This window comes from Carcharodon carcharias, chromosome 2, assembly GCF_017639515.1.
Source record: "Carcharodon carcharias isolate sCarCar2 chromosome 2, sCarCar2.pri, whole genome shotgun sequence".
In the NCBI taxonomy this organism is placed as follows: Eukaryota; Metazoa; Chordata; class Chondrichthyes; order Lamniformes; family Lamnidae; genus Carcharodon; species Carcharodon carcharias.
In genome coordinates, this window is record NC_054468.1 from 137,429,373 (window position 1) to 137,452,038 (window position 22,666).

Below are 22,666 nucleotides of genomic sequence, written 5' to 3' on the forward strand. Positions count from 1 at the left end.
TTCTAAAAACAAAAAACTGCGGATGTTGGAAATCCAAAACAAAAACAGAATTACCTGGAAATACTCAGCAGGTCTGGCAGCATCGGCGGAGAAGAAAAGAGTTGACGTTTCGAGTCCTCATGACCCTTCCACAGAACTGAGTGAATATAAGGAGAGGGGAGAAATATAAGCTGGTTTAAGGTTGCGGGGGTGGGGTGCTGTGTGTGGCTGTAGGGACGAGCAAGCAGTGATAAGAGCAGATAATCAAAAGATGTCACAGACAAAAGAACAAAAGAACACAGAGGTGTTGAAGGTGGTGATGTTATCTAAACAAATGTGCTAATTAAGAATGGATGGTAGGGCACTCAAGGTACAGCTCTAGTGGGGGTGGGGTGGAAAGACTAGCAGGGCATAAAAGATTTAAAAATAATGGAAATAGGTGGGAAATGAAAAATCTATATAAATTGTTGGAAAAAACAAAAGGAAGGGGAAGAAACAGAAAGGGGGTGGGGATGTAGGAGGGAGTTCAAGATCTAAAGTTGTTGAATTCAATATTCAGTCCGGAAGGCTGTAAAGTGCCTAGTCGGAAGATGAGGTGCTGCTCCTCCAGTTTGCGTTGGGCTTCACTGGAACCAATGCAGCAAGCCAAGGACAGACATGTGGGCAAGAGAGCAGGGTGGAGTGTTAAAATGGCAAGCGACAGGGAGGTTTGGGTCGTTCTTGCGGACAGACCACAGGTGTTGTGCAAAGCAGTCGCCCAGTTTATGTTTGGTCTCTCCAACGTAGAGGAGACCGCATTGGGAGCAATGAATGCAGTAGACTAAGTTGGGGGAAATGCAAGTGAAATGCTGCTTCACTTGAAAGGAGTGTTTGGGCCCTTGGACGGTGAGGAGAGAGGAAGTGAAGGAGCAGGTTGAGGAATGGCCCACTTATGGCACCTCCCCATGCCCACGTAAAAGATGCAACACCTGCCCCTTCACTTCCTAACTCCTCACCGTCCAAGAACCCAACACAAAGTTAGCTCTGATGTACCCCTTTTCCCCCAGTCAAACAGCTTGCTGACATTTACGATCTTGGCTCATATAAGGAGGATTGTCATGTTTGGAAACTGTGGTGGAATTTGCCAACAGAAACGAATGCCTTCAGTGGGGAAGAAAGGGGAGGAAGGGAGAAAATATGAATCAGTAAAATAAAAGTTTGACTTTGCCTGATTCTATATTGCTCCCTCATTTTCTCTTAATGCCTCCACCCCCAATTCCCAATAGATCATAGCCTGAGAAAAAAGAATTTTTTGTAAAACTATATAATGGCTTCCTGAGTGATTAGCAAAATAGCTTTACTAGAAAATATATTCCATTTTATGAAGTTATTAGCAAACCTGTGTTGATTATAGCAGAAGTAACTGTACAACATTCTGAACTGTTTAGTTAGTTATATGCTGTATTTTGGATGTTTCTCTAAATGGAGCTCCATTATGATCAATAAGGTTTGTGGAGTTCTTTGCTTTTATTATAGGCCATACTTCTTGACCACTCTGGAGTCCATTTTTGTATCAATCACAGCAGTAGATTTAAATTATGCACCCACTCTACTCAACAAATTACTGACAATTAGTATTTATACACTGCCTTTAAAGTAACAAAACATCCCAAGACACTTCACAGGACCATAAAACAGAATATGACATCAAGCCACATAAGGAGATATTAGGTCAGATGACCAAAAACTTGGTCAAAGACAGCATTTTAAGGAGTGTCTTAAAGGAGGAATACGAGGGAGAGAGGCATAGAGGTCTAGGAAGGATATTACAGAGCTTAGAGCCTAGGCAACTGCAAAGGAATGGCCAATAATGGTGGAGTGGTTAATATCAGGGATAATCAAGAGGTCAGAATTAGAGAAGCGTAGATAACTGGGGGGTTTGCGGCTGGAGCAGGTTATAGAGATAGGGGTCAAGGGGTGAAGTCATGCAGGGTTTTGAAAACAAGGATGAAAATTTTAAAATGAAGACTTAACTTCCTTGCAGCTCTTGAAAGGACCTTGTTTTTGAATAAAATATCTATCGGCAAGATTTTTCATATGATGGGTGGGCTCGGTGGGAGTGGGCGCGGAGCCGATTGCCGCTTGCGATCGGCTCCTTGCCACCATTTTATGCGGGCGGGCTAACTAAGGCCCGCCCAGCGTAATACGCCATCAGTAGCGCTCAGTGCTACCTGTGCAGGAGGGGGGAGGAGGGATAGTCAGGGCCAGCGCGTAAAAGAGCGCTTCAAAATCCCTGAGGCACGGAGCTGCCTCAGGGAGATTGAATCAATGTTCAAAAAATTAAATAAAGGTTTATAAATTGATTTAAACATGTCCCCTCATGTGTCTGTGACCCCTCATGAGTTGGGACATGTTTTTATATCAATGAAAACTTTTTAATTTATTTAATTAAAGCTTTAGGAAACCACATTTTGCTCATGGATGAGGTTCCTAAAAAATGCGAAGTATGCTTGGCCTTTTCGTCTGCCCACTAACCTTAAGGTTGGATGGGCAGTGTTCATAATAACCTTAATTAAATCCATAATGGCCTTAATAGGCCGTTTACATATCGGCGGGCACGCAGCTGACTCCGCTACTCAGCCCGATGACGTCGGGACGCATGCCCGACATCATCGCACGTAATTTTACGCATCAGCATGTCAGGCCTGCCCCCACACGCCAGTGGAAATATCCTGTCCTATATCTTCACTATATAACATTTATACTCAAATTAAACTATTTTCCTCGAATTATCACATGTTTAATTTCTTTCCTTTTTAATGATTGATCACTTAAAGGAATTGAAAAACTAAAAGACATCAGAAAATAGAGCCATAAGTTTTACACAGTGATTTAACAAACTTCTGTACAATAATATAAGACAGATAAAATCAGCAATTAGATAAATCAGCAATCCAAATTGTTAGCAAATCATTGAGTTTTAAAAAGCAGTAACATACTGGGTACTGTCCTAAAATTTCAGATAAAGAATTCAATTTCCATTTTGCTGCAATCACTATTTTCAGACGTTAATGACACATTTAGGATTTCACATCAACTCTCTTAACCATGTGAGGACAGGCATTTTTAGTTCATTAGGAAATGTCCAGGAAAATGTTTTCTGTGCATCGGTGTCAACTACAGCAAAGAATATTTGAGCCACATTGGATTTTTCTTCAATAAATTAAGCTTTTGAAATAATAACATGTTTATGGCTCCCTCTGTAATACACAACTCAGTATGCACCCATCTCTACAGCATAGTATTTCCTACTCCCAAAGAGTGTTAAAGGGAACCTACTTTAGGTGCAAAAAACAACTATTCATCAATAAATCCTCTGAACAGGAGTTTTACAGGTGGTTATGTTTTACCCTATATATTCCAGAATTATTGCAAATAAAAATGTTTTAAAATAGTACATTCACATCATTTTATGTGAAACAGTTTGTAATGTGATATTTGGGTGTAACTGATTTTTTTTTGCAAGAAACAGAAGACTTTTTTTATTTTAAAATGGGTGCTATAAAGCTTGTTTGGTTGCATTATGGGGCAATGTATTATTACAGATAATCATAGAAAGCTCGGCAGTTAAACAATAAAACAGAGCAATATAGGGTTAGCTATTTTTAAATGCCCCTCAGTGGTCAATAAATGTGTGATACCAGTGCAGGGAGCATTACATGTGATACCTGTACAGAGAACATCCAGATATGTTCTGGTATAGTCTGGAACATACCATAAACAAGTCCAATGTTAAGCATCATGGGTGTTTTCAATATGGCACCACCCATGAAACAGTCAGAAATATGGCTTATAAATTGAAAAGAAGTCTTTGTTTCTAATAACAGATCTAAAGGCTACATACAGAACAATAAAATGTGAACTACATTTTTCCACCTGCTCTGTTAATCATACTTAGTATAGGTAAGACTCAAAACAGGGAAGTCTCAGATGCAAATAAATAATTGTCAACTTCTCAACTGAGTGTTGCCCTAAGCATTAGGCGCTCCTTAAAATCAACTGGACATTTTTTTTTAATCTTCTTAAGAGCCCCAAAACAGATCTTCCTTTTGTGTACACAAAGTGTGTCTGTGAAATGCTGGATAGCATTTGAGTTTTCACGATCAGTGAAGTGTATGATAATAATCAGTCCACTCCTAGGCAGAAGGTCCACTTTTTTGGCATTTTCTTGTTAGTACAAATACTTTTGGCTTTGTCCTATAGCAGAAATGATCGTATGTGCAGCTAATGGATGCCTTTGGAAAAGATATGACAATTCTTTGACAAGATGAACAGAAAATTCTTCCTCTGAAATTACAATTGCAAAAAACTAACTTTAAAAGATATGCTATTTTAATACTGAGAGAAAAAAATTACAGCCAAAATTTAAATTGCACCTTTCATAACGTTTAGTTAGCCATTATCACAAAAATGTTTGAAGCATCATTGTGGGAGCTGCATCTTAATAACATCTCAAATTTCATTGCAGTGCAGTCATCTAGGTTTTAGGAACATAAGAATAGAAGGAGGCTATTCAGCCCTTGAAGCTTGTTCTGCCATTCAATCACGTCACAGTGGATCTATGTCTTAGCTCCATCTACCCATCTTGATGCTGTAACCTTTAATAGTTTCCTTAACACTTATCACTAAAACCTATCACAGTTTTAGATTTCAATTGGCTTAGCCTCAGCAGCATTTTGGGAGATAGAGCTCCGGATTTTCACTACCCTTTGTGTGAAGAAATGCTTCCTGACATCAGACGTGAACAATGAGCTCCAATTTTAAAATTATGTCCACTTGTTTTGGAGTCCTTCAATAGAGGAATTAGTTTCTCTCTACCCTATCAATCTTCTATCTAAAACATCAAGAACCGTGAAACTACTTTTATTCTCAAGTACAATGTATTTTATTCTCAAGAAATGTACATCAAAATGTCAAATTCTATGGTAGGATATGGGGTGGGTGTATGAGGGTGAGGTAGGGAGGGAGGGGATTACAGGCAAGGCTGAAACAAATACACACACTCCCACATAGCACCTTTCATCATCTAATTAAAAGGGGCTTGAAACAAACATATCCACAATAGTAACTTTGCTCTTCCTTGAAAGCCTGATTGCAGCTATTTTTATTTTTTGCATGTTTCATCATATTTGCCACTTGCCACTTTTTTTGCAATTACAAGGCAGGAGCAGTGAAAAAAATCCTAGTAGGCTGATGCACAGAACTATCCTGTCATGTGTTAGCTATACAAATCCAAGCAAAAAAGCATGAAATATGCAGCTTACCAGTGCTTTCGAAAGGCATGTCCAATGTAACTTTTTTTTATACCTTATTCAGTATTGGCAACTAATGGCATGAAGGCCTGTTGGAATAAATCAGCTGTAGAGAGAAGGTGTCTCTGCCATAATATTTTTTGTTATAATTAAGAGTGTGCGCTTAGGTCTTAGATAGCTTTATACACAGATAATTGCGCGCACAGTTTATAACTGATCTGTTTTACTTTTAACGGAAGCTTAAATGTATTACAAAATTGCAGATGGTGCTGTAAAGTACACAAGATCCTCATTGGGGCTACACTGTCATTTCAAATGATTAATTTAAATAGGCTTGTACATCTCGATGAATTAAAAGTCAAGCTTCAGTAAAATGAAATGAGCCTTAAACGGCTCAAACAGCGAACCAGGATGTTCAACATGAAGTGGAATAGTAATGCTTGAAAAGATTCCTTACCTAAAACTCCGCTAGGCTCGATGGGATACTCCAGGATGGAAGTAGCTGGTGCCAGGGTATAAGGGTAGTCGTAGGGAGCATAGATTAGACCGGCTTCAGGTGCAGGAGGCACTATTGTAGTCGGATGAGGTGATCCATTAGGCATGACTGTTGCTGTTTGTATTTGCCTAATTAGAGGCATAATAGTTGGACCAGCTGGTGTCGGAGCTCGCAAGGCAGCTGGTGGTAGAACCGATGTGGGCCCAGTAATGATCCGTGGAGCTTGGGCTGTTGCTGCAAGAGAAAAGGCAAGGGCAGCTACAGTAAGCAAAGGAAATTCATAGTGAAGGTGCGGACAGAAGTGTGTGTCAGGAAAGGAAAAGTGGGAAATGGAGAAAAGCCAAAAAAGCAGGTGGAATGAAAGAAAAATGAAGAAGAAATCATTAGTACAAGCAGTGATACTTTGCAATGCTAAATCACATTTTTAACTAAAACCAAACCAACTTACAATCAAACTCAATCACATCAACTAAAAATGTAAACTGAAAAAACTCAAAATCCAGTGAGAATAAAATTAAGCAGTGGACTAACACATCAGAGTCACATCATATAATGTATAATGAAGCTTAGCTTATACAGCAATTCTCATTTTATCTAGGAAAACTATCAAGGTTTTTCATTATTCAGAAGTCAAAATGCAAGATTTCATTAGCCGGGCTTTGACAGCACCACCCCATTGCTCCCGACCCCCATGCTACTATTCAAAGAATACCCGGTGTTCTAGCTAATTTTTATCCTTTAACCATCATCTAAAACGCAAAATGGCTGCCATGTTTCTTACATTACACTAGTGACTACACTTTAAAAGTACATAATTGGTTGCAAGGTGATTTGGGAAATTCTCACCTTATGATAGACCCTATACAAATGCAAGTCTTTCTTTTATTAGGAATATGTACTGGAGAGGCTACTTTCTAAAATCAGTATGTGCAGCCATAGATGTCATTGCTCAATGCAGTCTCCATTAATATCCCTACTTTCTGGTTTGTAGCAGTTCAAAATACTATTGCAGTTATTGCTTGGTGAATTGGACAGTGGTATAAGGTTTGATTCCATCCAACAAAGAATTGGTACAGACACAATGCTATGAATGGTCCCTTTTTTATGTTGCACGCTTAGAAATGTGACCAGCCTTATCACAGTTGAAGTGGAGCACTCTCTTCCTGAGATAGGTCAGCTACTTGGCAGAAAGTATTGTAAAGGTGTCCAATTGCCGTCTTCCTTCAAATGACGGTGACCTAAACTTGTTAGATTTGAATTCAAGCAGGAAATTTTAATATCAATATTGATCAGATAAAATTTAATCCAATGGTCAAGGACTTGTAGCTAATTACACTGCACCGTCCCTTCAAAGCTAGTGAACATACTGTACTCTTTGGTGCATTGTGCTCCAGCAAATCCTAGCAGCCCACATGCAAGCAGACTGTACTAATGCATATGTTTTGCTTGCCAATATTTTGAGGCACTGCTATGTGAGAAAGACATGAGGAGAGAAATAAAAAAAGTTGTCCATTTACAACAGTGAAAGTTTATTTACAAAATTAGTGAGGCAGGGAGTGATAGAATGGCATACTTGAAAAAATTCCAAGCACTGAGAAAAGAACATTTTTTAAAAATGCAATTACATTCTATCCACAGAAATGGAGAATAAGAAAAATGCCCATGCAATTGCATGCCAGTAATGAAGTCAAAATATTCAGATAGTTTATATGTACATTAGGCTCAAATCCTGAAACAAAGTTTTGCTAGGAAGGATTGAATCTGGCACCTGTGCTCCTGGCTGGGAAAACTACCTTTCTGAAGTAGGCCCACACAAATTTACCCTATTTTATATTGAATACCTTTATCTTATTAAGGAACTCGTGTGAAAGTAAAACGCAACTAAAATACTTAAGCATATAATTTGAATCCCAAAAGTTAAGTTCACCGCACTGTGCCTCCAATTATTTATTTATAATGTATTATTTCAATTTTATGTGGAGCTGTCCTTCTGTTTTTGGTCAGTCTTTGAGCTTGTGGCAATCTTGAAATTGATTGATTAATGGCATTCACAAGGGAATTAGTGACCCTGGATTGGCAGACATGATAGCCCATTGACAAACAAAGAATTTCTTTGCCTATTAAACATCTATGCAACAGTGAGATCTTTGCTTTCAACAATCAAGCCAAAAACCAACAAGTGAATTCCTGCAGAAAATAACAAAAATTTCCATTAGTAGGAGTTATGCAATGTCGTGTCACGTGCACTCTGCCTGATGTAGGTCCTTGACTCTTTGTCTGCTAATGCTTCATCCTGAGCTGTTTTCTTGCCAGCTTTTGTCAGCGGTGGTTTGCCTTCCACTCTCAGGGGCAGGGTGAGAAGGCAGGTCCCAAGTCTACCTCAACCAGAACAAGACTCGAAGCTGCGCTGCTTGCATTATCCTAAAGCACATGCTAGCCATCCAGTCAACTGAACTAACCAACCTCTCTTGGTTATACAATATTTTACTAAAAACTGAGTAAAAGTGAGATTTTTTTTGTGACAGCCACGGCAGAGAGGTCAAATCTGTACAAGCACAGTACCAGCGGTTGTTCTGTACTACTTCATGCTGTCCACAAGATAAATGTAATAATCTTTGCTTATTTGTTTCATGACTGCACAATGTGTCTATCAAATTGTCAAACAGGAACTATGAATTTATTATGGTCAGCAGCCACCTACTCCTAAGAATACAATCTGCCAGTTAGTTACTTATTTCAAGATGACATTTTGTGGGCTAGTCAATTTCAGCTTCATTTCGCGTTGCAATTTCACCACTTTTCTGAGCATTCCCAGGAAGGGGCAGGGGGCTAGACATCTTACATTCAAACCTAGAAATGTATTTCAAGCAGGAAAACCTATCTTTGGCTTACTCTGCTGGATTTTAGTTTCTGGAACAGTGAAGCTGTTGCAGTTTATTTAACTCTCAGTAAGTACCCATCTCCTCTAGGTACTCAATAAAAAAAGCACCTGCCCCAAGTTTGGCTGGGGTTGTCTAAAAGCTGAAAGTTCGACAAGTTGCGCAGTGCTCATAAAAGGCTCTAGAAGCCCATCATATCCTTACGTGATTTGATGTTGGCATCTCTATATGTGCCGTTCAGTATCGCTAATTCCATCAGCTGCATCTTCTTAAGGTTATCTTCTCCTTCTGCCTAAAAAACACAATGAAAAAAAACTTTTCATTTTTATCCAGTGATGACCCATATTGAAGGCTTTCAGATCACAAAGTCCAGATGTGTAAATTATTTACAAATACACGAGTGACAGAAATTCACTTCTAAATATCATTGCATTTTATTATTTTTTCAGTAAGATTGAGAAGTTATAACTATTATCCAAATTTCTGCTTCTGGATGAGATATTAAACTGAGGATACATCATACTTTTCAGGTAGTGTGACAGATACCATGGATGGAAATTTATGGAGGCAATGGGGGTCTCAGCTGCCAGCTGGAGAGCTGGCAAGACTCCTGCACCGCCTTTTTAGAGAAGGCCTGCTGCATCTTGCGCTACTCTGGCGCTTTACAGGGTAGCGGTGGGCCTTTCCCTGGGATCAATAACCCCAGGGTTGAAGTCTCGCCCAATGAGAGTTGCCAGCCAATCAGAGGCCAGCAGCTCTTCTATACTCAACAGCACCATGGGGGAGGCAGTGGCTGCTGCTGGTACCACACCCACTCAAGGCCTTGGATCAAGGATGGACCCAGGTACAAATGAAGGATGGCAGGAAGGAGGGTTGTGGGGGAGGAGTATCGGCAGCAAGGGCAGGGGGTTGCCTTTCAGTGGCCCTCCTCTTCCCAATGCTGGGTCACTCGATCAGGTGCTGAGTGCCTTTGAACGAGGGACTCTCCCACCCACAAGCAAAAGCACCAGAGTTTGTTTGTCCTGCTCCCCACATGGTGAGTCCCTCGCCTGCCATTGGGTTAATACCAGCTCAAGGGCCTCAACTGGTAGTGAGATGTTCACAGGCCTTCCCCACCTGCCACCGTCCCATCCGATTAAATGCACTCTCGCCACCAAACTCACCATGGGAAAGGGCACAATATTACACCCCATGGCATTACTTCATAGAAGAATAGAAAAATATTCCCAAGTATTCTAGCTGATATTGATTCCTTAGCCATCAATAAAAACAAATTATCTGATCATTGCTGTGTACGGGACCTTGTTGAAATTAGCTGAACTTTTTCCCTACATTAGAACTATGGGTATACTTCAAAAGAATATCATTAGCTGTAAACACTTTGGGATATCCTGAGGTAGGTCATGAAAGACACTTGACATTTAGGTATTTTCATCTTTTATCTTTTACATTCTATTTCATGAAAAAACAGTTAATTGTACTGAAGGAAGAAGTTCCCTGATGGGGAAGTGAGTTATATCCAAAGGACAGTTGACCTGTACAAGCTACAAGATATAGTAATCTGGAAGGATAATAAAAACATCCTTTAATCAAACCCTAATATGTACAAGGACTAGGTGTTCCAGCTTCTCAAAGGTTTAACCAATGGGGCAAATTTAGGCCACTAGCAATGAGAAGTGATAATCCAGCTTTCCAGGAAAAGCACTTATAGAAGATCAGAATCTGACAATGATGAATAATGTGTTTAAAAATTGAGCAGGATTTAAGGTAAATTTGGCAGTGGAATGGGCGAAAGGGTCCATTTTTACTCATGATAATATTCATACTTAAAGTAAAGCAATTAACTTAAAACAATTACAATTTTTGTTTGCTACTGGCTTTTGAGATGCCATGTTCTCCCCTCATCTGTTGCTGGGAGGATGATTGACATGGCCATCCTCCAGGGTACTGAGTTAATGTCTGAGTTGACTGCAAAGTACACACAAGAGGATTCGGGTGACAAATCTTCTTTGATTTCTCCTGTGCGTATATTTGGTGTTGCATTTCCTACGTTACAACAGTGACTGCATTTTCAAAGTAATTCACTGGCTGTAAAATGCTTTGGCACATTCCGAGGCAATGAAAGATACTACATAAATATGAGTTCCTTCTTTCACAGCTGAGAGTCAAAACTCATTGAAGTGAGAAACTTGGAGTGGAATCATCCCAGATTTGCACTAAGTGTAGTAGCGGGCGGGGAAAAGGATGTTTTACCCACTGGCTTCAATGGCGGCTTTTCATACCGTATTGTCAGCTTTCTGCCTCATTAATTATGCAGCCAGAGTAAACATGCCATCTCGCTGGTGGGTAAACTCTGAATCACCCACCATGCCATTACCTCACTCTGGGTGCCATATCTAAACTGCAGCTGCGCACACAGCTCTCAATGCTTGCAACTCAGGACTGCTCCAGTGAAGACATGGCCCTGAAAGCCAAAAAGAGACCAGTTACCTGTCACTCGAATGCCTTTTAGAGGACTGCCATGATGTCCTCCAACCCTGCTCTGGCCACAGTTGGTCCAGCAATCTCACCACTCCGGTTTGGGAGGCAGTGGAAGTGGTGGTCATTGGCAATGCTGCACAGAAGAGATTGGCTGTCCAGTACAGAACATGGATGAATGATCTCATCTGTGCCACCAGGATAAGGGAATCATCCATCACTCTAAACTCACACATTCACAAGCCCATCACACATTCACTGGCATCTCACTCACTGCCAGCTCAAGGGGCATCACCACTCACTCTCTCACATACACCCTCACATCTCTATCTGGCCTCATCTCCTCTGGAGACTGCCTCCTCAGCCTTCGCCACCTTGAGGCCATTTGAGGTCAACATGTGCCCCCACACGCACCCTGGGGCACCCCCCTTCTCCAGTACAGCCCTCACCCTGCAGCTTCTCCCCATGCCCGAGGCCTCATTTCCACCTTCTCTAAACAAGCCCTAGTCCTGCAGCTGTTGAAATGCCACCCCCACCTTATGGCTGGTCTGGTAGGTAGAGAACTACCCGTGAACCCTGCTAAAAGTGATGTGGTGCTGCCTGCGAAGCCTGGCACTGATGACTGCAAGTGTTACCTGAAGCAAGGTAGGCAAACAAACCTCAAAGTCCCGAGTGAAGTGCAGTGTACAATTGTGAAACACGCCGACGTGTGCCCAGATGATCCAGCATGGGGGGATGATTCCAGCGGCAAGGACTATGATTATTTGCAGATGTATTAAAATGATGTTCCCAATGTCCAGCAGCGGAAAATGCGGCCCGCCATTGACGGGTGAAGCAGTGATCACAAACTGGTTTCACGGCGTTGTGAAATCGATTTTTGGCCTTCACGCCATATTGTCTGTCCACACCTGCCATGATGCCCATTGAAAATTAAGGCCTGAGACTCTGTTCTTTCACTTAGGACAATGCAACGTCTTTCTCTAAGTGAGTACTGAGATCCAAGGCCAGGAAGAGGAATCATGGGCCCTGATGCTGCTCTTGTTTCAGAATCTCTTACCACTCCCCTGCACCCCTCCCCTTTACATCCATCGGGCACCCAGAATTGGGAAACATAGTCACAGTGGGGTTGAACTGTTTCATATAGGTTTTGCAAAATGTACTCTATGCATACACATCCACAGGGATCTCACCTCAAGGGACAACACCACTATCTCTCACACACACCCTCACATCTCCATCAGACTCATATCTTGTGGAGGTCATGTCCTCACCCCGTCCATGGCTCTGCTCACTACACAAACATTCCACACAGTGCCATGCGTCCAGCTCACACACTTGCCATCTTTTTTCATGCAGGAGAAGCTGGCTTACAACAGCAGGGAGAGCTCCTAGACCGGGGATGGAGTGGCCCACGTTAGGCCCCTCACTTATTTTGAGGAGCCGTGCCATAACACTGACTGGTGAGGATGAGGACTGTGCCTGTGGCAATGGTGAGGTCGGCAGCAAACACCCACATGAGGATCCTGCACCACATCATCCTTCTCTCAATGCAACTGTGACTGCTCTCTCTCCTGCTTTTGACTCTGCTGCCATGCACTCATTACCTCTACTTTGGTTCACAGAGAGCTCTGCCAAGCAACAGACACCCTCAGCCAGCCAGCCAGTCCCTCAGCTCCATCCACATCCGTACCTCCAGTGAATAGGACACCTCCTCCATTGAAGGGCTGGAAATAAGCAACCTAGAAGACCCATCACAGCACTTACCCATAACCCCACCCCCAGCTCAGAGACACACCCTCAGAGGGACCTAGATCGAGAGCAGGCTTGGGTTCATAATCTGGTAGTCACCGCAGGGACACGTATCCGCAGAAGGAGGCAGGTTCAGCCAAGCTCCCAGGCACTCGGAGGACTGTTAGGTAAGAGGCATCTGTGAGGTCTGAGTCAGATGATGAGCCTCTGGATTCAGCTTTTCAACTTTTCGTGGAGAGTCAGCTGAAGGCAGGGGAACATCACGCAGAGCTGTTAGAAGCTCTCAGTAAAGTGGCATGCAAGTTGGAGGGGTGGATTTGCCTGCCCTCTTACGAAGTGGTGCCCACATGTGCGTGTGTGGAGGTCTCCATGAGAGGGATGGTGGACGCCATGGAGACCCTGGTCCAGCACACAGACCTGCACTCCATTGCGATAGCTATGGTGACTTCCTGCAGTGGCAACACAAGGGGGAATCAAGGCATTTTGACCTCTCTCCAGGCGCTCCTTCAGCTCAAGGAGTCAGGGTGGGGTCCTTGGGCACTGAAAGGGAGGATGTGCAGCGGTTGGACACCCCTGGGTCAGTCACTCAGAAATCTCAGAGGCTGTCCTCTCCCTCTGAGTCCCCTTTGCCTGTGACGCCCTCATCCTTGTCCTCTGTCACCGCAGGGGGAGCAGCTGGCCCGCAGGAGGACATCCAAAGCAAGCTGGGGCCCTCAACGCCTCAGCTCGTCAGGAGACCCATGCCGATGTCATCAGAGGCAACAGGGCCAACCATTGCACTGACTATCTCCAACCCTGTTGCAGATGACAGGGCAGCACCCTGAAGAAGTGTTAGGCCTAGAAAAGTTAAGAATTTCTGATCACAAGTGGTTGTAGAGGTGAACACACTTTGTCACTTTATAATCTGAAAATATATTCATTTTCACCGAATAACGTGTAATGTTGCCTTTCAGCTTCATTGATGTGTTTCGTGAGTCCTCCGCATGCACCCCCATCGCTAGCAGTTCAGCTGTTGCACACAGCCGGACCACAATTGATTCTGGAAGGTGGTTTGTGTGTGCAGCAGGGCCTTTTGGAGCCCTGTGCAAGCACTCTCCCATGCCGCGGAACCTTCCTCCATCACACTCAACTCAATGTCCCGAGCATTTTCAATGCTGCCCAGTTATTCATCTGAGCTGAGCTGCATCTTTGCCTACCCACTGAGCATGCTCCCATGCAGCACCTGTGCTCACCCAATACGAGGCTCCGCTCACTTTTGATTTTAGAAGCAAGGTGGTCATTAAGTATGTCTTCAGATCCCCCATCCTTTCTTTTCCCCTAGTCACCCATGTCCTTTCCCCCATCACTGTTGGCCCCTCTGGCATCACCTTCCACCTCCCCACCGTCACCTATCAGCCAGGACCCTTTTCTTTCCGGAACATCCAGGTGAACATGCATGTTCCCTATCTTTCCGAGAATCCCACCCCCATCCATATTGACCGCCCCAACCTCCTCCTTCCCACCCCCAGGGTCCGTGTCTGCCTCCGAGTCCAACCAACCAACCACCCTCGCTGTCTCTTCTACCGCCACCATCGAATCCTCACCCTCCCATCCTATGGGCTCACTCTGCCATCTCTCATTCTCACCATTCCCTCCTATGCCCACCCTCATTTCGCTCCCCAGGAGGCAGTCATTGACTCCACAGACTCCTCCTTTGCAGGTTTAGCTGACATCTCCACCCCTTACTCCTTCCTCTCCCCAGGCTCCTTTCCCCCCCCGTACTCCTTCCTCCCCCGGTCGTTCTCCCCTCCGAAGTCCTGCTGCCCTCTGAACTGAACTACTTTCTCCCTTTGAACCCCTTCCCTTAAACATACCTCCCTCCTTACACCTACCTCCACTGTTGCCGCATTCTCCCCCCTATTTCCTCCCCCCCAAGACACCATCAGTTCCCCCTCCCAACCTGACCCCACCCGACACCATTGTTCCCCAACCCCCAAACAACCTCACCCATCCCCCACCCCGATCCACCTTCCTCTACCAATCAAACATAGACCTTCCTCACCATCCCATCCGGCTATAGTTCCAAGTCAGGATGGTGTATGGCTTGGAGGGGAGCTTGCTGGAGGTAGTGTTCCCATGCATCTGCTGCCCTTGTCCTTCTAGGTGGTAGAGATAGTGGGTTTGGAAGGTGCTGTCAAAAGAGCCTTGGCAAGTTGCTGTATGGTATCTTGTGGATGGTACACACTGCTGCCATTGTGCCTTGATGGTGAAGGGAGTGAATGTTTAAGGTGGTAGATGCGGTGTCAATCAATAGCGCTGCTTCATCCTAGATGTTGCCAAGCTTCTTGAGTATTGTTGGAGCTGCACTCATCTCGGCAAGTGCAGAGTATTCCATCTCACTCCTGACTTGTGCCTTGTAGGTGGTGGACAGGCTTGAGGGTGTCAGGAGGTGAGTTACAGAAGCTACAATATTTACTTGGCTGGTCCGGCTCAGTTTCTGGTTAATGGTAGCCCCAAGGATGTTAATGGTGGGTGATTCAGTGATGGTAACGTCAAGCGGAGAAGGTTAGATTTTGTTGAAGACAGTGATTGCCTGCCACTTATGTAGTGTGGGGAGGCGGTGGCATAGTGGTATTGTTGTTGGACTAGTATTCCAGAGACCCAGGGGAGCTGGGTTCGAATTCCACCAATGCAGATAGTGAAATTTGAACTGAAAAAAAAAATCTGGAATTAAAAGTCTAATGATGGCCAAACCATTGTTGTAAAAACCCATCTGGTTCACTGATGCCCTTAAGGGAAGGAAATCTGCTGTCTGACCTACATATGACTTCAGACCCACAGCAATGTGGTTGACCCTTAAAAATTAGGGATGGCAACAAATGCTGGCCAATGGCTTAATGACAGGACTTTACCTCCATTAGGGCTGTGTGGTAGTCACTCCTACCAATACTGTCATGGATTGGCGAGGACAAGGTCAAGTAGCTTTTTCATTCTTGCTGGTTCCCTCACCACCTATCAAGCCTGGATATTGTCCAGGTCTTGCTGTATATGGACATGGACTGCTTCAGTATCTGAGGAGTTGCGAATGGGCCTAGGACACTACCCTGCAGCGATGTCCAGGAACTGAGATGATTGGCCTCCAACAACCATGACCATCTTCCAGTGGAGAGTTTTCTCCCTGACTTCAGTTCTGCTAGGGCTCCATGATGCCAAATTCGGTCAAATGCTGCCTTGATGTCAAGGTCAATCACTGTAACCTCACCTCTAGAGTTCAGCTCGTTTGTCCATGACTGGATCATGGCTGCAACGAGGTCAGGTGCTGAATGGCCCAGGTGGAACCCCAACTGAGTGTCAGTAAGCAGGTTATTGCTGAGTAAGTGCCGCTTGTTAGCACTGTTGAGCACACTTTCCGTCACTTTGCTGATGATGGAGGGTAGACTGATGGGGCGGTAACTGGTTGGCTTGAATTTGTCCTGTTTTTTGCGGACAAGACATACCTGGGTAATTTTCCACATTTCTGGGTAGATGTCAGGGCTGTAGTTGTACTGGAACAGCTTGGCTAGAGCAGCAGTTACTTCTGGAGCACAAACCTTCATTACTATTGCTGGGATGTTGTCAGGGCCCATAGCCTTTGCAGTTTCCAGTGCCTTCAGAGCAACCCCCCAACCAACGGTTCAGATCTAATCTTTCAGTCCTGCCACAACCAGTTATATGAATGGTGGTAGACAATTAAACAACTAAACAGGAGGAGAGAATATCCCTATTCTCAATGACTGGGCAGCCCTGCACATCAGTATATACACAGCTGAAACGTTTGCCACCATGTTCAGCCGAAGCGTCGGACGGATAATCCGTCACAGATGCCACTCTTCAGCCAATTCAATTCACTCCACGCAATATCCTTGTCCTCATCAATCTGTCTGTCTCAGGTGCACCTATTCATGTCAGTATTGGTAGGAGTGACTACTGCACAGTCCAAGAGGAGACAAAGTCCCATCATTGAGGATACCCCCCTATTGTGTTGTGTGGCACTACCACTGTGCTAAGTGGGATAGATTTCAAACACATCTAGCAACTAAAAATTGGGCATAGAGGTCCACAGCACAGAAAAAGGCCCTTCAGCCCATCGAGTCTGCACCGGTCAAATAAGTACCTAACTATTCTAATACTGTTTTCTAGCACTAGGCCCATAGCCTTGTATGCCATGCAATAGCACATCCAAATATTTCTTAAATGTTATGAGGGTATCTGCCTCTATCACCCTTTCAGGCAGTGAGTTCCAGATTCCCACCACCCTCTCGGTGAAAAAATTCTTCCTCACATCCACTCTAAACCTCCTGCCCCTTACCTTAAATCTATGCCCCCTGGTTATTGATCCCTCCACCAAGGGGAAAAGTTCCTTCCTGTCGACCCTCATAATTTTATACACCTCAATCATGTCCCCCCTCAATCTCCTCTGCTCCAGGGAAAATAACCCCAATCTATCCAAATCTCTCCTCATAACTAAAACTCTCCAGCCCAGGCAACCATCCTGGTAAATCTCCTCTGTGCTCTCTAGTGCAATCACATCCTTCCTATAATGAGGAACACTCTAGCTGTGGCCTAACCAGCATTTTATGCAGTTCCAGTATAACCTCCCTGCTCTTATATTCTATGCCTCGGCTAATAAAGGCAAGTATCCCAGGTGCCTTCTTAACCACCTTATCTACCTGTTCCGCTACCTTAAGGAACTGGTGGACATGCACACCAAGGTCCCTCTGATCCTCGTTATTTGCCAGGGTCCTACCATTCATCGTGTATTCCCATGCCTCGTTTGTCCTGCCCAAGTGCGTCACCACATACTTATCTGGATTAAATTCCATTTGCTACTGATCAGCCCATCTGACTAGCCCATCTACATCCTCCTGTAATCTAAGGCTAGCCCCCTCACTATTTACCACCCCACCAATTTTCGTGTCATCTGCGAACATACAGATCAACCCTCCTACATTCAAGTCTAAATCATTTATATATATCACAAACAGCAAGGGACCAACACCAATCCCTGTGGAATCCCACTGGACACATTTGCAGAAATTAAGATGAAAGACCTAGATTCCTGCATTCCAACTTCGGTGAATATCTATTTAAAAAATAGATTAAAAAAATATTGATTAGGTGCTACCAATCTTGGGATTTAATAGTTTGAAGGTTGCAAAAGGGAGAGGGAAGAACTAGGAATGCCACCTTTTCTCTTTTATCTCTGCAGTCTTGTGTACCTGCTAATCTTTGAAGTACAGTGGGATGGCACATGGTGATTAACTTGCTAAATTGTCAAGATGTTTCTTTCCGCATGCATTTCTACCTCCAAATGTATCACCAGAGAAAACTGAGCTACATTTTCACAGAAAGCAGTTTAAACCACTATTGGCATTATGAACAATAGATCAAGTCACTTGTCTTTTTTCAGCTAGTCTGAGCCCATCCTTCGTATGGAATATACTGTGATGAAATACATTGTCGAACATGTGCAGAACGCTGAGCAAACAGAGTTTTTAAAAGAGCAAATCTAACTAGATATTTCTAAGTAACTGTACTCTGGATTAGTTGGATTCACACTCTATTTGATTATGAAAATTATGAATACTGAGTCAGAACCGATATGCACTTTGTAACCTTTAGTTTATTCAAGCCACTTTGACAACTAAGCAAGAATTCTTTTAATGTCAAGTATATGTTTTTTCTTGATATATCCAATTGGATGACTTAGAGCACAAGTTACTTAAAAATCTCAAGAGATATAATATGCAATATATGAAACATTACAGTCCCAGGAGTTGGAATGCATGGAGAGATTTTACAGCTTTCAAAAGTGACATACTAATGATGCTTTTACTTTCTACAGGCATTCAAGAGGTGCTGTGGGATTTTCACTCTTGTTGGTTCCCTCACCACCTCCCAAGGACCCAGTCTAGCAGCTATGTCCTTTAGGTCATAGTTCGGTCAGTAATGCTGCTACCAAGCTATTCTTGGTAATGGACATTTAAGTTCCCCACCCAGAGTACATCCCTTGCCACCCTCAGTGCTTCTTCCAATTGGTGTTCAACATGGAGGAGTACTGATTCATCAGCTGAGGAGGGATGGTAGGTGATAACCAGGAGGAGGTTTCCTTGTGCATTTTTGACTTGATATCATGGGGCCCTGTGTCAATGTTGAGGGCTCTCAGAGCAACTCCCTTCCAACTGTATACTATTGTGCCGCCACCTCTGGTGGGTCTGTCCTGCCAGTGGGACAGGGTATATCCAGGGATAGTGATGTTGGTGTCTGGAACATTATCTGTAAGGTATGATTTGGCGAGTATGATTATTTCAGGCTGTTGCTTGACTAGTCTCTGAATGGGACAGTTCTCTGAATTTGGCACAAGCCCCCAGAGGATAGTAAGGAGGACTTTGCAGGGTTGACGGCACTGGTTTTACCATTGTCACTTCTGCTGCCTAGGTCGATGCAGGGTGGTCCGTCCAGTTTCATTCCTTTTAGGCTTCTTAAAAGTTTGATACAACTCAATGGCTTCCTGTGCCATTTCCGAGAGCATTTAAGAGTCAGCCATGTTGTTGTGGGCCTGGCATCACATGTAGGTCAGATCAGGTGAAGTCGGCAGATTTCCTTCCTCAAAATAAATGAGTGAATTTTCTGACAATTAATTATTGACATTTTACGACGATGGTCGTAATGGTCACCGTTACTAGATTTATTCATAAAATTTAAATTCCACCAGCTGCCGTGGTGGGATTTGAACCTGTATCCTTGGTCTCTGCATTAGATTCTCTTTGCTTTCCTAATTACCTTTATTACTTCACCCCTGAACTTTCTACACTCCTCTAGGCTTTCTACAGTATTAAGTTTTTTGTGACTGCCATAAGCTTTCTTTTTCTGCTTTATCTTATATTGTATGCTTATAGATAACCAGGGGGCTCTAGATTTGACAGTACCACCCTTTTCCTTTGATGGGACATGTCGACACTGTTGAAGAATCCCCCCTTTGGATGTCTCCCACTGGTCTGTCACTGATTTCCCTTTAAGTAGCTGTAACCAGTCCACTTTCGCCAGATCACCTCTCAGCTTTGTAAAATTTGTCTTGAACTTTTACTCCTGTTCTATCTTTATCCCTTTCCATAATTATGCTAAGTATAACTGTATTATGGTCAATATCTCCAAAATGGTCACCCACTCTACTTCATCCACTTGCCCAGCTTCATTTTCTAAGACTAAATCTAGAATTGCATGCTGTCTCGTTGGGCTTGTTACGTGCTGGCTAAAAAAGTTCTCTTGAATGCAGTTCAAGAATTTTGTGCCCTCTGTGTCTATTACTGTCCGTATCCCAGTTGATATTAGGGTAGTTGAAGTCCCCAATTATTATTGCCTGAGTGTTTTTGCACTCAGAAATTTGCCTACATATTTGCTCTTCTATCTCCCTCTCACTATTTGGGGATCTACAGTACACTCCTTGCAGTGCGGCTGCTCCCTTTTTATTTCTGAGCTCAACCCATATAGCATCATTGGATGATTAATTTAGTATATCATCCCACCTCATTGCTGTAATTGTTGCTATAACCAATAATGCCACACCCCCATCTTTTTAGCCCCTCTCTATCCTGTCTGAAAGCCCTGCATCCAGGGATGTTGAACTGCCATCTCTGCCCCTCTTGAAGCCAATGAGTCCCATAAATGAATAAATAAAACAGTCATTCACTTTCACACACACTCATTCGTTGCATCTTTAGTGTAAAAGCCCAAATTTCTCAAGTTTCGCTTCCTAACTCCGCCTCCTCACCCTTCAGTGGTGAACCTACAAAACACCTTTTCTATTACTTTTATATCCTTTCTATTTGATGGTGCTCAAAACTGCACAGTAATCCAAAGTGCAGTCTAATTGTGGTCCTGTAAAATTCCAATTTTATCTCCTTTCTTTTGTATTTCGTACTTTTGGACACACCAAAGATTAATTTATCTATTTTCGTGTCCTGTGTACTTGTACTCCATCTTTGTAAGAACCTGTATATCTGCACAATGAGATTCCTTTGCTCCATTTTACATCTTACATTTTTGAGGTCTGTACTTCCTTTCCCTATTTCAAATGCCAAAATCTATTACTTCACATTTTTCTATGTTGAACTGCATCTGCATGATCTCTGATCCTTTCTATATCCTACTAGTCTATGGGCAGAATATTGAGCTTGGTGGGCGGGTGTACGCCCGACCAGGCCAAGCGTAAAATGATGTGCGATGACGTCAGGTGAGCATCCCGATGTCATTGTGTGGTCCCGCAATATTTCGTTCGGCAGGCACGTGCCCGAGTCGACAGCATGCCTGCTGACAATTAAAAGACCTATTAAAGCCTTTAAAAAGTAATTAAATTCAAATTTATGCTACCCGTCCAACCTCACCATTGACAGGCAGGCGACAACGCCAAGCGGCCTTTGCACTTTTTAGGAAACCTCATCCCCGGGCAAAATGAGGCTTTCTAAAGCAAATAACAATAAAATAAAATTTTATACTTGAATTAAAAACATGCCCCTGCTCATGTAACAGAGTCACATGAAGGGGCATGTTTTATGACATTTTTATTATCTTCAATAGTTTTTTTAAACAGTGCTTCATCTCCCTGAGGCAGCTCTCCGAAGATTGAAGTGTTCTTTTGCACGTGTGTGCAAAGTTTGCGCTAGGCCTGCTCACCCTCCTACACCCATCCACACAGGAAGCCTTAATTGGCCCACCCACGTTAAATTGCAGTGCAGCGCTGCCTATGCCCAGCTACTGTCTTTGACAACCAGCACTCACTCAGCCCTGAGCCCGGGAGGTATGGAGAATAATATCACTGTGGAGGAGTTCAGGATGGTTGTGAAGGTGACCAGATGGGCTTCCCCTCGGCCCTGTATAACACTCCAGCTGCTCTGGACATCACTGTTGCTGCAGTCGCCACTTCTCCTAGCCTCCCCATCTTGACTCCTATATCCATTAGCGGCTCAGCACCTGTGTGGGACTACATCACCTAGAATGCACCCTGGATGTCAAAACAAATTGCTTCATGGACTCAGGCTCTCGTTACAGAGCAATCAGAAGTCGAATGCTGGAACTTGGTCCAAGACAGAGTGCCCACTGCACGCTTGTTTGTGAGCGCACTGAGGCATGAGGCAGCCACTTGAGAAAGGGGGCAGTGCTGCCCGAGCCTGGGTGCCCCGGAGGCACAGGCCCCAGTGATTAGCACTGTGTCCACCCCCCTCTCCCTGGCCCTGTAGATAGCTGTGAACAAAGTTCAGAGTTTATCCTACAGTTACTCACCCATTTGCAGCCAATGCTGATGACAGCTCTCTTCATGCAGCCAGTAAAAACATGTCTCTTGATGTGTCAATCAGTCATATAGGCCAAGTTTTCCAATGGAATCCTGATGTTTTTTGTTTTAAAGTTTGGTGATATCTGCTACACGATTATTGGCAATCATTGGCATTGGCACCATGCTAGAGGAGAAGGGAATAGTGAGCACATACAAATCCACTCTCAGCTGAGACAGATTTGATCTTTTTCCGATCTCACCCCTTCAGGCATAAACCTTGCTGGGGTGGCCGGTCTTCTTGGGCAGCAGCATAGCCTGGATGTTGGGCAGGACCCAACCTTGGGCTATGGTGACCCTTCCCAGCAGCTTGTTGAGCTCCTTGTCATTGCGGATGGCGAGCTGCAGGTGGCGGGGGATGATGCGAGTCTTCTTGTTGTCCCAGGCCGTGTTGCTGGCCAGCTTGAGGATCTCGGCTGCCAGTCTAACTGCCAAAGCAATTATTTCA

General features: G+C 43.8%; 1 protein-coding gene across 8 annotated transcripts in view; it reads right to left on the minus strand.

The window, feature by feature from the left end:
- The window catches only part of LOC121271017 (protein quaking), a 731,453-nt gene that overhangs the window by 18,516 nt on the left and 690,271 nt on the right, over positions 1-22,666 (minus strand). For 4 of the 8 annotated variants that reach the window (XM_041176737.1, XM_041176743.1, XM_041176752.1 and 1 more), the window contains 2 exons: positions 8,850-8,937; positions 5,728-6,024 (listed from right to left, as the gene is read on the minus strand). In XM_041176737.1, coding sequence (XP_041032671.1) covers positions 5,728-6,024; positions 8,850-8,937 — 385 coding nt within the window. Of the gene's footprint in view, positions 1-4,286; positions 4,306-5,282; positions 5,360-5,727; positions 6,025-8,849; positions 8,938-22,666 lie in introns of those variants that run through there. The other 4 variants (XM_041176759.1, XM_041176712.1, XM_041176728.1 and 1 more) reach the window with 3 other exon arrangements.